The sequence below is a fragment of the Coregonus lavaretus genome (genome assembly GCF_964263955.1).
Source record: "Coregonus lavaretus genome assembly, chromosome: 1".
Lineage (NCBI taxonomy): Eukaryota > Metazoa > Chordata > Actinopteri > Salmoniformes > Salmonidae > Coregonus > Coregonus lavaretus.
The window spans coordinates 89,116,786-89,131,265 of NC_139988.1; the positions used below are offsets into that span (position 1 = coordinate 89,116,786).

The 14,480-nt window shown below is 48.2% G+C and overlaps 1 protein-coding gene across 2 annotated transcripts in view; it reads left to right on the top strand.

Annotated features, from left to right (window-relative positions):
• LOC311136087 (myosin phosphatase Rho-interacting protein-like) overlaps positions 1 to 14,480 on the top strand; it is a 58,933-nt gene that overhangs the window by 27,047 nt on the left and 17,406 nt on the right. For both annotated transcript variants that reach the window (XM_084170167.1, XM_084170168.1), the window contains exons 4-13: positions 1,856 to 2,007; positions 2,125 to 2,390; positions 2,592 to 3,036; positions 5,050 to 5,176; positions 6,610 to 6,714; positions 9,499 to 9,555; positions 10,691 to 10,759; positions 12,371 to 12,460; positions 12,669 to 13,346; positions 13,458 to 13,595. In XM_084170167.1, coding sequence (XP_084026293.1) covers positions 1,856 to 2,007; positions 2,125 to 2,390; positions 2,592 to 3,036; positions 5,050 to 5,176; positions 6,610 to 6,714; positions 9,499 to 9,555; positions 10,691 to 10,759; positions 12,371 to 12,460; positions 12,669 to 13,346; positions 13,458 to 13,595 — 2,127 coding nt within the window. The remainder of the gene's footprint in view (positions 1 to 1,855; positions 2,008 to 2,124; positions 2,391 to 2,591; positions 3,037 to 5,049; positions 5,177 to 6,609; positions 6,715 to 9,498; positions 9,556 to 10,690; positions 10,760 to 12,370; positions 12,461 to 12,668; positions 13,347 to 13,457; positions 13,596 to 14,480) is intronic.

Below are 14,480 nucleotides of genomic sequence, written 5' to 3' on the forward strand. Positions count from 1 at the left end.
GACAGGACAGGCAGAGTACAGTACTGTCTGGGTCTGATAACACCAGGACAGGCAGAGTACAGTACTGTCAGGGTCTGATAACACCAGGACAGGGCAGGCAGAGTACAGTACTGTCTGGGTCTGATAACACCAAGACAGGACAGGCAGAGTACAGTACTGTCTGGGTCTGATAACACCAGGACAGGACAGGCAGAGTACAGTACTGTCTGGGTCTGATAACACCAGGACAGGCAGAGTACAGTACTGTCTGGGTCTGATAACACCAGGACAGGACAGGCAGAGTACAGTACTGTCTGGGTCTGATAACACCAGGACAGGACAGGCAGAGTACAGTACTGTCTGGGTCTGATAACACCAGGACAGGACAGGCAGAGTACAGTACTGTCTGGGTCTGATAACACCAGGACAGGACAGGCAGAGTACAGTACTGTCTGGGTCTGATAACACCAGGCAGGCAGAGTACAGTACTGTCTGGGTCTGATAACACCAGGACAGGACTCCCACTGAACCAGAGAGAACACAAGCTGGGGTTCAGCGGGTATCCTAGGGTTTTCTGGGAATTCTGAGGTGACGAGTTTGGGAGAAACCGTGATGAATTGTGCCCCTCCAAAGGCACACATGCACATACCGTACTAGTCAAAAGTTTGGACACACCTACTCAGTTAGACCGCAGAGTGAAGGAAAAGCAGCCAACAAGTGCTCAGCATGTGTGGGAACTCAAGACTGTTGGAGAAGCATTCCTCATGAAGCTGGTTGAGAGAATGCCAAGAGTATGCAAAGCTGTCATCAAGGCAAATAGTGGGTACTTTGAAGAATCTCAAATATAAAATATATTTTGATTTGTTTAACACTTTTTGGGTTACTACATGATTCCATATGTGTTATTTCATAGTTTTGATGTCTTCACTATTATTCTACAGTGTAAAAAATAAAGAAAAACCCTGGAATGAGTAGGTGTGTCCAAACGTTTGACTGGTACTGTATATGCAGACCCACACATGTGCGTTAGTAGTAATACACACACACACACACACACACACACACACACGCTTCTCTAGTCCAGCCTCCCAGGGCTGTCACCTCTTCCATTCACTCCGCTGTGCCCTCTCTGGAACCGAAGCGAATCCCCTCCCCCCTCTTTGTCATGGCAACCCTCTGGATAACAGTGGCGTGAACTTACAGTAGCCCACCATACACGTCCTCTCTGTGTGGAAGGAGGGAGGGAAGATTAACAGAGAAGGGACGTGAGATCTATCCACCTGTTATATAGCAGCTGCTCAGGCACAGACTGAAATTACATGTACATTACATTTTAGTCATTTTAGCAGACGCTCTTATCCAGAGCGACTTACAGTTAGTGAGTGCATACATTTTTTCATAACCCCGTGGGAATCGAACCCACAACCCTGGCGTTGCAAACGCCATGCTCTACCAACTGAGCTACATCCCTGCCGGCCATTCCCTCCCCTACCCTGGACGACGCTGGGCCAATTGTGCGCCGCCCCATGGGTCTCCCGGTCGCGGCCGGCTACGACAGAGCCTGGATTCGAACCAGGATCTCTAGTGGCACAGCTAGCACTGCGATGCAGAAATCTATCCACCTGTTATATAGCAGCTGCTTAGGCACAGACTGAGATCTATCCACCTGTCAGAAGTTGAAGTTTCCACTGCGGCTGTTGAAAGGGACTAATCGGATGTAGACTACATTTCCCAGTTTGCTACAGGGCAATCACCTCTCATCATTGTGTTGATTCTAGTCATGTTCTACTGGTATTTCCCCTGGTATACAGTGTGTCATGTCAGGTTTGGCCGTTACCTGTGGCTGAATGTTGTTCGTCTGTTCTTCCCCTTCTAGTCGAGCACTCTTCCCCAGGGCACGGTGAATATGAACCTGTGTACTGACGTCATCGACGCAGAGCCCAAGACGGGCCAGAAGAACGCTCTCTGCATATTCACTCCCGAACAGGAGTACTTCATACGCGGGGAGAACAAAGAAATCATCAATGGGTAAGTGTGTGTCTGGTGTGTGTGTGTCTGGTGTGTGTTCTCTGTGTCTGGTGTGTGTGTGTCTGGTGTGTGTTCTCTATGCCCAGGTTAACATTCTGTTCCTCTCTCTCTGCCCAGCTGGACAGAACAGCTGGTGGTGTATCCCAGGACCAACAAGCAGAACCAGAAGAAGAAACGCAAGGTGGAGCCCAACACTTCTCAGGAGCCAGGACCAGCAAAGGTGGCGGTGAAGGGGTCAGGTATCCCTGAGGCGGGCTCGGAGAACGTTCCAGACTCCAGCTCCATAATCTGGCAGGAGGAGCTGAGCCACAGAGAGGCTGAAGGGGCGGCCTTGTGGCCTGCTGCTGACTTGGCCCGGCTGGGCTCACCACTGCCCTCTACAGGTATGGAGGAACCACAGTGCACTACACATCTAGTCCCATAGTCCCCATTATATAGTCTAATATAAATAGGACATCAAATATATCTGAAAGCATTGGTATGGTGTTAGCAAGCAGCACAGTGGTAAAACATAACATTACAATTTGGAGATGATCTCGTCTGTCCGTCTCCATCTTTGACCCTCCACCCCCTGCCTTCTCCAGGTGACTTTGGTTCCGTGGGCCGGGGCTCAGACGCCGGCTCAGTCAACGGTGATGAGGTGGACCGAAGCGGCCTCCACGGCTCGGTCCCCCTCCCCCACCAGGACCTCCTGTCCCCCACAGGCTCCTGCTCCAGCCTGGGCGGGGTGCCCCGCTGTCTCTCCCCGGTCCCCAGCGACCCCTTCCCCTCCGGCAGCTCCCTGCTGTCCAACGGCTCCCACATCAGTGGCTCGGTCAGCTCGCTGGACTCTGACGCCAGCGGCAGCACGGTGGCCAGCGCAGAGAGCCACCCGGCGGGGCGGTTAGGGCTGGCCCTTGGAGGGCACCATGATACACCACGGTCCAGGAGGCTGGAGGCCGAGGCCAGGAAGGCAGAGAAGAGGAGCAGAGTGAGGAGTCCTGGTGAGGAGAGACGGGAGAGAGAGGCCGTGTTCAGTCCTGAGAGGAGGTGAGTGTCCTGTCTGTCCTGTCTTAGTTCAGAGAGACGTTAGAGAGAGGCCGTGTTCAGTCCTGAGAGGAGGTGAGTCTGTCCTGTCTTAGTTCAGAGAGACGTTAGAGAGAGGCCGTGTTCAGTCCTGAGAGGAGGTGAGTGTCCTGTCTGTCCTGTCTTAGTTCAGAGAGACGTTAGAGAGAGGCCGTGTTCAGTCCTGAGAGGAGGTGAGTCTGTCCTGTCTTAGTTCAGAGAGACGTTAGAGAGAGGCCATGTTCAGTCCTGAGAGGAGGTGAGTCTTTGTCCTGTCTTAGTTCAGAGAGACGTTAGAGAGAGGCCGTGTTCAGTCCTGAGAGGAGGTGAGTCTTTGTCCTGTCTTAGTTCAGAGAGGAGGTGATTCTGACTGCAATCACCGTTTGTTACCCGGGATATATTTATCTAGGTAAAGCTTTATCTGTTAATCAGGTACTGACATAGACTGGTAAACCAGGTTAGTGAACTGTCTGACTGCCATCTTAGACTAGCAGAAGGACATCTGTAGAGAATCCCATGACGCAGCAACATACACAGTCTCTGCCTCTAAACTCACACACATACACACACACACACACACACATCCTTGTGATGCACACACACCCCCAACGCACCTGCGTCAACACACACACACTCAGTCCCAGAGGAAAAGGCTGTATTTGGTGAAATCCAGCCAGTGTAAGATGTGTGAATCTCTGTCTTCCACAGATCCAGTATGCTTCCCATGAACTATGTTGATTATTGATAATAATCTTTCCCTGTGGTTTTATCAGGGCTGAGGTTCAACATAAACACACTGAATAAACAGGCTTTGTACTTTCCATTCGCTCATCATCCACTCCTGACTCTGTTCTGGGAAAAGGGTCAAGAGGTCACACACACACACACACACACACCGGGGTGTGCTTCATCCTCTTCCTCCCAGATCCAACCCCCACCCGCCTCGTCCCCTCATCCAGAACTGGTCCTGAAAGGAGGAGAGGAGGACGGTCCTGTAGACTTATTGTCCGTTTGGTTTCAGTTGGGAACGCTGCCAACGGACCCCAGCAGCCAACTGACACGCTATTACTGAATTATAACTAACTATAAACTCTTTAAGGAATACCTGGAATAGTATAATAGTTATCCTTCTACCTCCCCCCTTTACTACCACTGTCTTTTGTCTAAACTAACACCTGACTTATTTCACCTGCTAGCACTGACTTGTTTAAAGAAATGTACTTATTGGGATCGAGACGTAGTTGTCCCTGATTGCACTGACTTTGCTCACAGCTGCTTGTTTGAAGAAGTGTACTTACTGTGATCAAGATGTGGTTGTCCCACTGGCTATCCTAAGTTGAATGCACCAATGTGTAAGTCGCTCTGGATAAGAGCGTCTGCTAAATTATGTAAATGTAAATGTAACACACACACACACACACACACACACACACACACACACACACGCTGCCACTCTTGTCTATACCTCTTTCTTTCTCTTTTTCTTCCGTTCTCTCTCTCTCTCTCCCTCCTTCGCTTGTTGCCTTTTATGGAAGCCAGCTACCGCAGAGGATTCCCCTAATAAGGGCAGAATAAAAACAGTAATGTTATATTTCCAAGCTCCCTGTAAGCCGAATAGCTCTCCTCCTTATCTGAAGAGAAGGTTAAAAGAAAGATGTGTGTGTGTGTGGAGGAATGCTGTCAGTGTGTCTGTGTTTGTTTGTGGAAGTTAGAACGGTTTCTCAGTTTCATGTAGCAGTGTAAAGTAATGTTCATTTATATGCATGTGGATTATGCGATGTTTACTTGGTGAACGACCCCCCCCCCCCCCTCCCACACACACACGCAAAACTGAACTATCCAATGGTTATTTTATTCTCTCCACCTGAGAAGGAATTCTATCTTTCGCTGTATCCATTTTTTTTTTATCCACAGGAAAATGTAATGAAAGTTCAACTAAAGGCATCTAACCTCTACCCTTCACCTCTGACCTTTAACCTTGTTCCCTGTGTGTTCCAGCCGATCTGGGGTGATAGAGAAGCTGGAGGCGTTGGAGCTGGAGAACACGGAGAGGATGGAGGTGGAGGAGACTGGGAGGTCTGGAGTCAGGCAGGGCCGCAGCGAACACAGACGCTTCCACACAGAGGTACAACTACAGGGTCATACTATGACCTTTAAACCCGTTCAGTTCGCTGATCATAGAGAGGTTATCAAGTATGAGAAAAGCGTCTGCCCAGATATGATAGCCCTAGCTGACACAGGACATTGTCTACTTGTTTTATAGCTCAGTGTTTTACAAGCAACATCACATGAAATAGCTCAGCTAGATTCTGTTAGCTGTTGCATATGAAGCAGATTCTTTCTCTCATATACACACACACACACACACACACACACACACACACACAGTCTCCCTCTTTCCTTATTTTGAGGTCAGGAGCGTGTGCTGTATTCATTTCCATTTTCCATTCTGTGGCTCGATTCCCCTGATGATACTAACTTCCCTTTCCCACCGTGACTCTGCTCTGGCCTGGTCTGGTCCAGAACATCAACAACAGAAAGACCTCAAAAGAGAGCAATTGTCCCCCTCCAAAAAAATTCCAGAGAAAAATGTCCCCAGAAGTCAGACTTGTACACAAAGTTTGTCCTGTCTGTTTTGTCATGTTTGTCCTGTCTGTATTGTCGAGCATGTTTGGCATTTTCAGACTGGCACAAATAAAGGGCAGGTCTAGTAAACATCATACCACCTGCATGTACACACCCATTATCTTTCTCTGTCTCCCTCCATCTCTCTCTCTCTCTCCCTCCATCTCTCTCTCTCTCTCTGTCTCTCTGTCTCTCTCTCTGTCTCCCTCCATCTCTCACTCTCTCTCTCTCTCTCTCTCTCTCTCTCTCTCTCGCTCTCTCTCTCTCTATGCTTTCTCTCTCTCTCTCTCGCTCTCGCTCTCGCTCTCACTCTCTCTTTCTGAGACACACACACTGCTCCTGGATGGGGCTTGTTTTCTTCAATGTCCGGTTGTCTTGGTTTCCATTCTCTCTGGTTTAGTGAAAGGCTGTTGGGTTCAGGTTAGAAGATGTGTGATGGTTTAGTGAAAGGCTGTTGGGTTCAGGTTCATGTTACAAGATGTGTGATGGTTTAGTGAAAGGCTGTTGGGTTCAGGTTCATGTTACAAGATGTGTGATGGTTTAGTGAAAGGCTGTTGGGTTCAGGTTCTGGTTTGAAGATGTGTGATGGTTTAGTGAAAGGCTGTTGGGTTCAAGTTCTTGTTTGAAGACGTGTGATTCTGATAGAAAAATACTTGTTCTTCTTATGACAGCTGTGCAGAGATGGTATCTCATTTTAGCATACGTTAAACTGTTCACATTGAAGGAGTCGATGTTCTGATCATAAAAACACAAATAACATACATTAAGGCTATAGTATGATATGATTTGCTCCTCTGAAATCCATGAGGTAGGTAGGTGTTCTATAGGAACGGAATTAGGCTCATGATACATTGATGTGACCCCTGTCTTCAGACATTGACCATTTTGACCCAAATGGCTGCTGGAGTATTGATGTTATGTTGTGTGTCTCAGGGGCAGAGACATGACCTGGGCCAGGGCCTGGACTTCCCCTCCACTCTGCCGCCTCTCAGACGAGCCAAGTCCCTGGACCGCAGGACCACCGAGTCCGTCATGACCGTGAGTACCATTTCACTCTCCTCTCTTCTGTCGTTCAGTCTTTCTATGGGTCAGTCTGCCATACTCAAACTCACCAGGGAGAGTTTTCAAATGAGAACATTGTAATCAGTTAGCGCTGTTGTTTACCCAAGGGGTGTGTGTGTGTGTGTGTGTGTGTGTGTGTAGGAGCTTTCTCTCCAGGTCCAGACAACACCGCAATAGTTCTACTGTTCTCCTAAAGCTGCGGGGTTAGAGGTCATCAGCAATGCAGGACTTTAGCCCTGCTGAGTGGAGGTTTAAAGGGGTTGTGGGGTTGGTGGAGTATATAGGTTGGGTTAAGAGTATTCAAGTTTTATTAGTCGTATGTACGGGATACACGTTCTATAAACAGTCCAATGAAATGCTTACTTTCAGGTTCCCCACTTGACAACGCAACAACAATAAGAAATAATAAAAGATAAGGGCATAAAGTATTTGGGTTGAGAAAGGGTGCAGCAGGCCTCAGCTAATGTAAACGTTATGATGATGAGTCACTGTGTCCGTTCAGCCGCATGGTGCCGGATTGGCTAGGGACACGTCCTTACATCAGCTCCTGGCTCGGCCGTACTAATGATGTAATGAACCCATTTTGGTACGCCGTGCCTTTTGTTAGTTTAATAAAACAGGCAGTCTAGAGATTGTTATAGTTAATGATCTATTAGTCTGCACCTCGTAGGGGGTGTCTTTCGGTTCCTACTCTTTTTGGCTGTTTTAGCGGCCAGGGTTTTCATGACTGGGTTGGTAGAGGATGATACTGTAGAGAACATTCAAGGGGGGCTGTGATGGGTGACGTGGCTGGGGCAGTACAGTCAAGGGGGTGCTGTGATGGGTGACGTGGCTGGGGCAGAACAGTCAAGGGGGGCTGTGATGGGTGACGTGGCTGGGGCAGTACAGTCAAGGGGGGCTGTGATGGGTGACGTGGCTGGGGCAGGACAGTCAAGGGGGGCTGTGATGGGTGACGTGGCTGGGGCAGTACAGTCAAGGGGGGCTGTGATGGGTGACGTGGTTGGGGCAGTACAGTCAAGGGGGGCTGTGATGGGTGACGTGGCTGGGGCAGTACAGTCAAGGGGGCTGTGATGGGTGACGTGGCTGGGGCAGTACAGTCAAGGGGGGCTGTGATGGGTGACGTGGCTGGGGCAGGACAGTCAAGGGGGGCTGTGATGGGTGACGTGGTTGGGGCAGTACAGTCAAGGGGGGCTGTGATGGGTGACGTGGTTGGGGCAGTACAGTCAAGGGGGGCTGTGATGGGTGACGTGGCTGGGGCAGTACAGTCAAGGGGGGCTGTGATGGGTGACGTGGCTGGGGCAGTACAGTCAAGGGGGCTGTGATGGGTGACGTGGCTGGGGCAGTACAGTCAATGGGGGCTGTGATGGGTGACGTGGCTGGGGCAGTACAGTCAAGGGGGGCTGTGATGGGTGACGTGGCTGGGGCAGTACAGTCAAGGGGGGCTGTGATGGGTGACGTGGCTGGGGCAGTACAGTCAATGGGGGCTGTGATGGGTGACGTGGTTGGGGCAGTACAGTCAAGGGGGGCTGTGATGGGTGACGTGGCTGGGGCAGTACAGTCAAGGGGGGCTGTGATGGGTGACGTGGCTGGGGCAGTACAGTCAAGGGGGGCTGTGATGGGTGACGTGGCTGGGGAAGTACAGTCAATGGGGGCTGTGATGGGTGACGTGGCTGGGGCAGTACAGTCAATGGGGGCTGTGATGGGTGACGTGGTTGGGACATGCTTTTTCAGAGCTGGTTGGTTGGTGTCGTGGACGTCCTAATGCAGTCCTCCATGCTGCAGGGGGCAGCACAGCTCCCTCTCCTCTCCAGGTTTTCTTCCTGCTTCTCCTGTGTTCAGCCATGGTTCTCAGGCCTCTGTGTGTTGGCACCCATTCCGCACGGTTTGTGTGTGTGTTTTTTTTTGTCTCAAGTGTGTGTGTGTGCGTGTGTGTGTGCGACACAAACCAGCACCGCTTCCCCAGGGCACTGTGTGTGTGTGTGTTTTCTCCCACTGTGTGTGTGTGTGTGTTTTCTCCCACTGTGTGTGTGTGTGTGTGTTTTCTCCCACTGTGTGAAACCACAACAGACATGAACTGTTTTACTGGGCACTAAGACTTCTATAGCAGGATTTGTGATGCCTAGTGGAGTAGGTACGTGTTTCCCCTAACCACTGGTCCGGGGTCAGTTATTATTGTATCCTCGAAATGATTGGGTAGGATTGGCAGTAAGGTAATCTGATCCTAGGTCTGTGTTCAGGGGAAATTTCTACCTTGAACAGAGCCAGAATGTGGAGTTTTTTTTCTTCTGCTCTTTCTCAAACATAAAGTATTTTTTTGAAGGTTGACCAAAGTTAACTAATTAAAGGGTATTTTTGAACCATACAAATGTTCAAAATAGTCATTACAAATATTCAAAATAGTCGAAATACGGTAACATCTATGTAACAAAGTGCAGAAAATGCAGCTTGTTGAAATTGCAACGCATCTGCCAGCTATGTATTGTAGACGCCTAGTCGGGATAACTCATACCTTTCTTTCAGCTGTGGGCGCCTGTAAGTATGACATGTTAAAGTTATGAAGAGCTACGTGGATCTCAGATGGATGTTGTTTTTAAAAGGCTGCACCTTTGGTCACCTGGAATCTGTGCGTTTCAGCATCTCTTGGTTCATCTTGCATGATGTTGCTGTGTGGGTTCACTAGACTAACTTTACTGGACCTCGGGTTGATTTCATTGGCATTTTTAAAGATTTAAAGTTATGTATTTTTGTTTCTTTGTCCAGCCCGACTTGCTGAACTTCAAGAAAGGTTGGATGGTGAAGCTGGATGAGGAAGGACAAGTAAGCAACAAACCAAACCTACCAACATCACCAAAACAACTGATGTTTTTTTTGTTTTTTTGATATGTTCCTGGGAAATTTAAACTCTTGAATAATGAACATTATTTGATGGCATGAGATTTTTTTTAAATGGTATTTTTATTTTTTAGGTCAGATCATCAAAGCAGGGAGTCAGTTGCAGTTCAAACAGTCATCTGAAGGTTCATCTAATGCCTTTTTAGAATGTTCTAGTATTCTATGGCCTTTAGAGCCGAGCGTCAGTCAGTCTTTGATGGCACAGCTTCAATGGGTGACAGTTGAAAGGGTGATGTGGTGCCTCTCTTTATACAGCAGATCTATGTTCTTTTTACAGCTATATTTAATGTGTAGACCGATGCGCCAACGCTATACATTTGTAGATATTGCTGCGTTGTTGGAGCTAGATACAGTAGCATTTCGCTGTACCTGTGATAACATCTGTAATGATGTGTATGTGACCAATAAACTTTGATTTGATTTATTGCACAGTCCAAGTTAACACACAGCTTTCATAGAAATCCTTACTTTTCAGAGGGGCTACCAACATCCCCAGTCTCCTCTTCCGGGGGTTTGTTTCGGTGTTTGTCTGTGCTGGGTATAGTGTAGCTCAGTTGTTAAGAGCATGGTGCTTGCAACGCCACGGTTGTGGGTTTGATTTCCGCACGGGACCAGTACGAAAAGTATGAAAAAACGTATGCACTCACTACTGTAAGACGCACCACTAAATGACTAAAATCTATGTGTTGCACACAGAACCAAGCTCCTGATGTCATTCCACGGGGCGGCGCACAATTGGCCCAGCGTCGTCCAGGGTAGGGGAGGGAATGGCCGGCAGGGATGTAGCTCAGTTGGTAGAGCATGGTGTTTGCAACGCCAGGGTTGTGGGTTTCGATTCCCACGGGGGGGCCAGTATGAAAAATACAAAGATAATGTATGCACTCACTAACTGTTAAGTCGCTCTGGATAAGAGCGGCTGCTAAATGACTAAAATTTAAAAATGTAAAATTTCTCCATAACTCCCACTGGCGCTAAATAGATGTTTTATTCTCAGTCTACAGGGGGAGCAGAACCGTTTCTGTATTCCCAGTGAACTCTGTGTCCCCTTTCTCCCCTACAGTGGAAGAAGTATTGGTTCGTACTGACAGACCACAGCCTCCGATACTACAAGGACTCAATTGCTGAAGAGGTGACTTATCTCTAAATCCATCCAGACTCGTCAATCGTGCTAGTTCAACTGTGACCGACTGTAGCAAGGGCAGTGGTTATCTTTAAAAGAAATGGAATACGTGTTAGTCAATACGGTATTGATTTCCTATTGATAACTTTGTATACTAAACAAAAATATAAACGCAACATGTAAAGTGTTGGTCTCATGTTTCATGAGCTGAAATAAAAGATCCCAGAAATGTTCCATATGCACAAAAAGCTTATTTCGCTCAAATGTTGTGCAAAAACTTGTTTGCATTCTTGTTAGGGAATATTTCTACTTTGCCAAGATAATCCATCCACCTGACAGGTGTGGCATATCAAGAAGCTGATTAAACAACATGATCATTACACAGGTGCACCTTGTGCTGGGGACAATAAAAGGCCACTCTAAAATGTGAATTTTTGTGTCGGAACACAGTGCCACAGATGTCAAAAGCTTTGAGGAAGTGTGCAATTGGCATGCTGACTGCAGGAATGTCCACCAGAGCAGTTGCCAGAGAATTGAATGTTCATTTCTCTACCATAATCCGCCTCCAACCTTGTTTTAGAGAATTTGGAAGTACGTCCAACCGGCCTCAAATCTGGCTTCTTCACCTGTGGGATGGTCTGAGACCAGTCACCCGGGCAGCTGATGAAACTGTGGGTTTTACACAAACCGTCTCAGGGAAGCTCATCTGCGTGCTCGTCGTCCTTACCAGGGTCTTGACCTGACTGCAGTTTGGCGTCGTAACCGACTTCAGTGGGAAAACGCTCACCTTCGAGACCCACTGGAACGCTGGAGAAGTGTGCTCTTCACGGATGAATCCCGTTTTCAACTCTACCGGGCAGGTGGCAGACAGCGTTTATGGCGTCATGTGGGCGAGTGGTTTGCTGATGTCAACGTTGTGAACAGAGTGCCCCATGGGTGCGGTGGGGTTATGGTATGGGCAGGCATAAGCTACGGACAACAGACACAATTGCACTTTATCGATGGCAATTCGAATGCACAGAGAAACCATAATGAGATCCTGAGGTCCATTGTCGTGCCGTTCATCTGCCGCCATCACCTCATGTTTCAGCATGATAATGCACGGCCCCATGTTGCAAGCATCTGTACACAATGCTCTGGACTGATGTGTATGACAGCGTGTTCCAGTTCCCTCCAATATCCAGCAACTTCGCACAGCCATTGAAGAGGAGTGGGACAGCATTCCACAGGCCACAATCAACAGCCTGATCAACTCTATGCGAAGGAGATGTGTCGCGCTGCATGAGGCAAATGGTGGTCACACCAGATACTGACTGGTTTTCTGATCCACGCCCCTACCTTTGTTTTAAGGTATCTGTGACCAACAGATGTATACCTGTATTCCCAGTCATGTGACATTTATAGATTAGGGCCTAATGAATTTATTTCAATTGACTAATTTCCTTATATGAACTGTAACTCAGTAAAATCTTTGAAATTATTCCATGTTGCGTTTATGTTTTTGTTTAGTGTAAGTACACAGTTTCAAAATAATTGTTTAACTCCTGCAACTGGCTGCTTGTACGCTGATAATAGTCTTCTGTTCCTGACTTTATGATCTGTAATGCTGCTGTATTGCAGGCTTCAGATCTGGACGGGGAAATAGACCTGTGTACGTGTTATAATGTCACTGAATACCAGGCTCAACGCAACTACGGCTTCCAGATACATGTAAGCCCCAATCACTCACATACAGTCTCAGATTATCATCTGTAGTAGTAATGATTTGATTGATTTGCGTTCATGTAACCCTTTTTGTCACTTGTTTTATTATCAAAAAGCACTTCAGTGTATGGAAGTAACAGACCCCTTCGCTGTCACCCAATGCTATAGCTGTTATTGTACAGTGTGAATCTAACGCCCTAACTGTCGTCCTCAGACCCAGGAGGGCGTACACACCCTGTCGGCCATGACTGCAGGCATACGGAGGAACTGGATCCAGGCTGTCATGAAGAACGTCAGACCCTCCACCGCTCCAGACGTGGCTAGCAACCACAGCTCCTTCTCCCCACTGGAGGGGCTGGTTCAGCCGGACGTGACCCAGGACTCCCCTCCCTCCGAGACCTCGTCCGTGGAGCGTGAGCAAGGGCCAGGCCCCAAGAAGAGCCGGGCACGCGAGCGCCGACAACAGGGCCGTTCCAAGACCTTCGACTGGGGAGAGTTCCGACCCATTGCCCAGGCTTTGGCCCAGCAGCGGGCCCAGAAGTCCGAGCCCCTGCAGACTGACATCGGAGACCCCGATCGGAGTCGGCGGAGGGAAGAACGAAGGAGGAGGTATGAGTCTGTGACTAGCTCCTCCGTGGACCAATCAACAGGCTCTGAAGGTGGGAGGATGGACTATGAGAGGGGGGGAGAGAGTGAAGGCAGCCCTGGGGGTGAGGGTGGGGGTCCCCCCACCCTGGAGATGCAGCAGAAGGCGGAGGAGGAGATGGAGCAGCACTGGCAGCAGGTGGAGCAGACACCCATCAGGGATGAGAGGCGGGTACCTCTGCCCTCGACGCTGCAGACCAGGGAGACGGCCGAGCTGGAGAAACTCCTGGAGAGCTACAAGAAAGGGGTGGGTGTTTATGTGAACCGAGATCAATGCAATGTCAAAGGTCAGAGATTCTTGATAGGTCAGTGCTCTCCTCACACGTTCACCTTGTCCATTGTACCGTGCCTCTCCCAGGTAGAAGAGCTCAAGGTGCAGTTGGAGAACTGTCACCAGCAGTTGGTGGACTCCAACCAGCACAAACACAATCTGGAGGTCCAGCTGAGGACGGCTCTGGAGAGAGAGCAGCACGTCCGTTCCGGATACATCTCCCAGGTAAGCAGCACCAGCTATTTTTGTTCTCCTCCTCAGAGCTGTTCTATTCTCTATAGGCAGTCCTGTTGAGTTCATACCCAAGTTCAGATTTCATAAACTCAACCGTACAGATTGAGCTGTGTGTTCTCTTTCCATTTCGTAACCTCCTTTGCATGTTGTATTTTTATTGTGAGAAAACATCAAACAAACTGACATCAAAGCTACAAAACCTCTCCAGAACGTGCCTTTTGCATGAGTCCGTTGGTTGCATGTGAGGAGAAACGTGAAGATCTTGTTTTTCTCCTTTTACGGCTTCTTTTCGTCCATCACCTCTTGCTGATGTTGTTTCTTTTCAGGTAGGACAGATGTTCCAAACTCATGCATGTGTATTGAATGTGATGCATCCGATTTAATGATTAACATTAGATGGATACGTTTCCTTTTCGATGTTCCTGTGATGCTGTAAATGGCATGAATGCGTTAGGCTGCTTGACTTCAACAGTACAGCCATAGTTGTTGAAATGATGACGTTTGGCTCGGAACTGTATTTAAATAACATGTTCGGCTTGTCTCCTAATGAATTCTTTGCATGGATTTCAGATTTTTTATGAACTACTGTTCCGACCATCCATTCTTCTTTTTAACTGATGTGTGAGCCATACCATTATGCAGATAATAGTTTTCTATTGGATGTTTGCTTGTGTTTATGTGTGTTAGAGAGGGAGAGAGGTGAGTGTGTGTCCGTATGGAGGGTTAAAGTATGCTTTTTGAATTCTTCACCACGTATTGTGTAAATCTGAGTTTATCAAAGATAGTAGGTTTTCTTGGATGTAACAAATTAAATGAGATTCAGTTCAAAAGGGGCTTTGGAGACATTTTTGAGTTGACAACTTTGCTGTTTAGAGA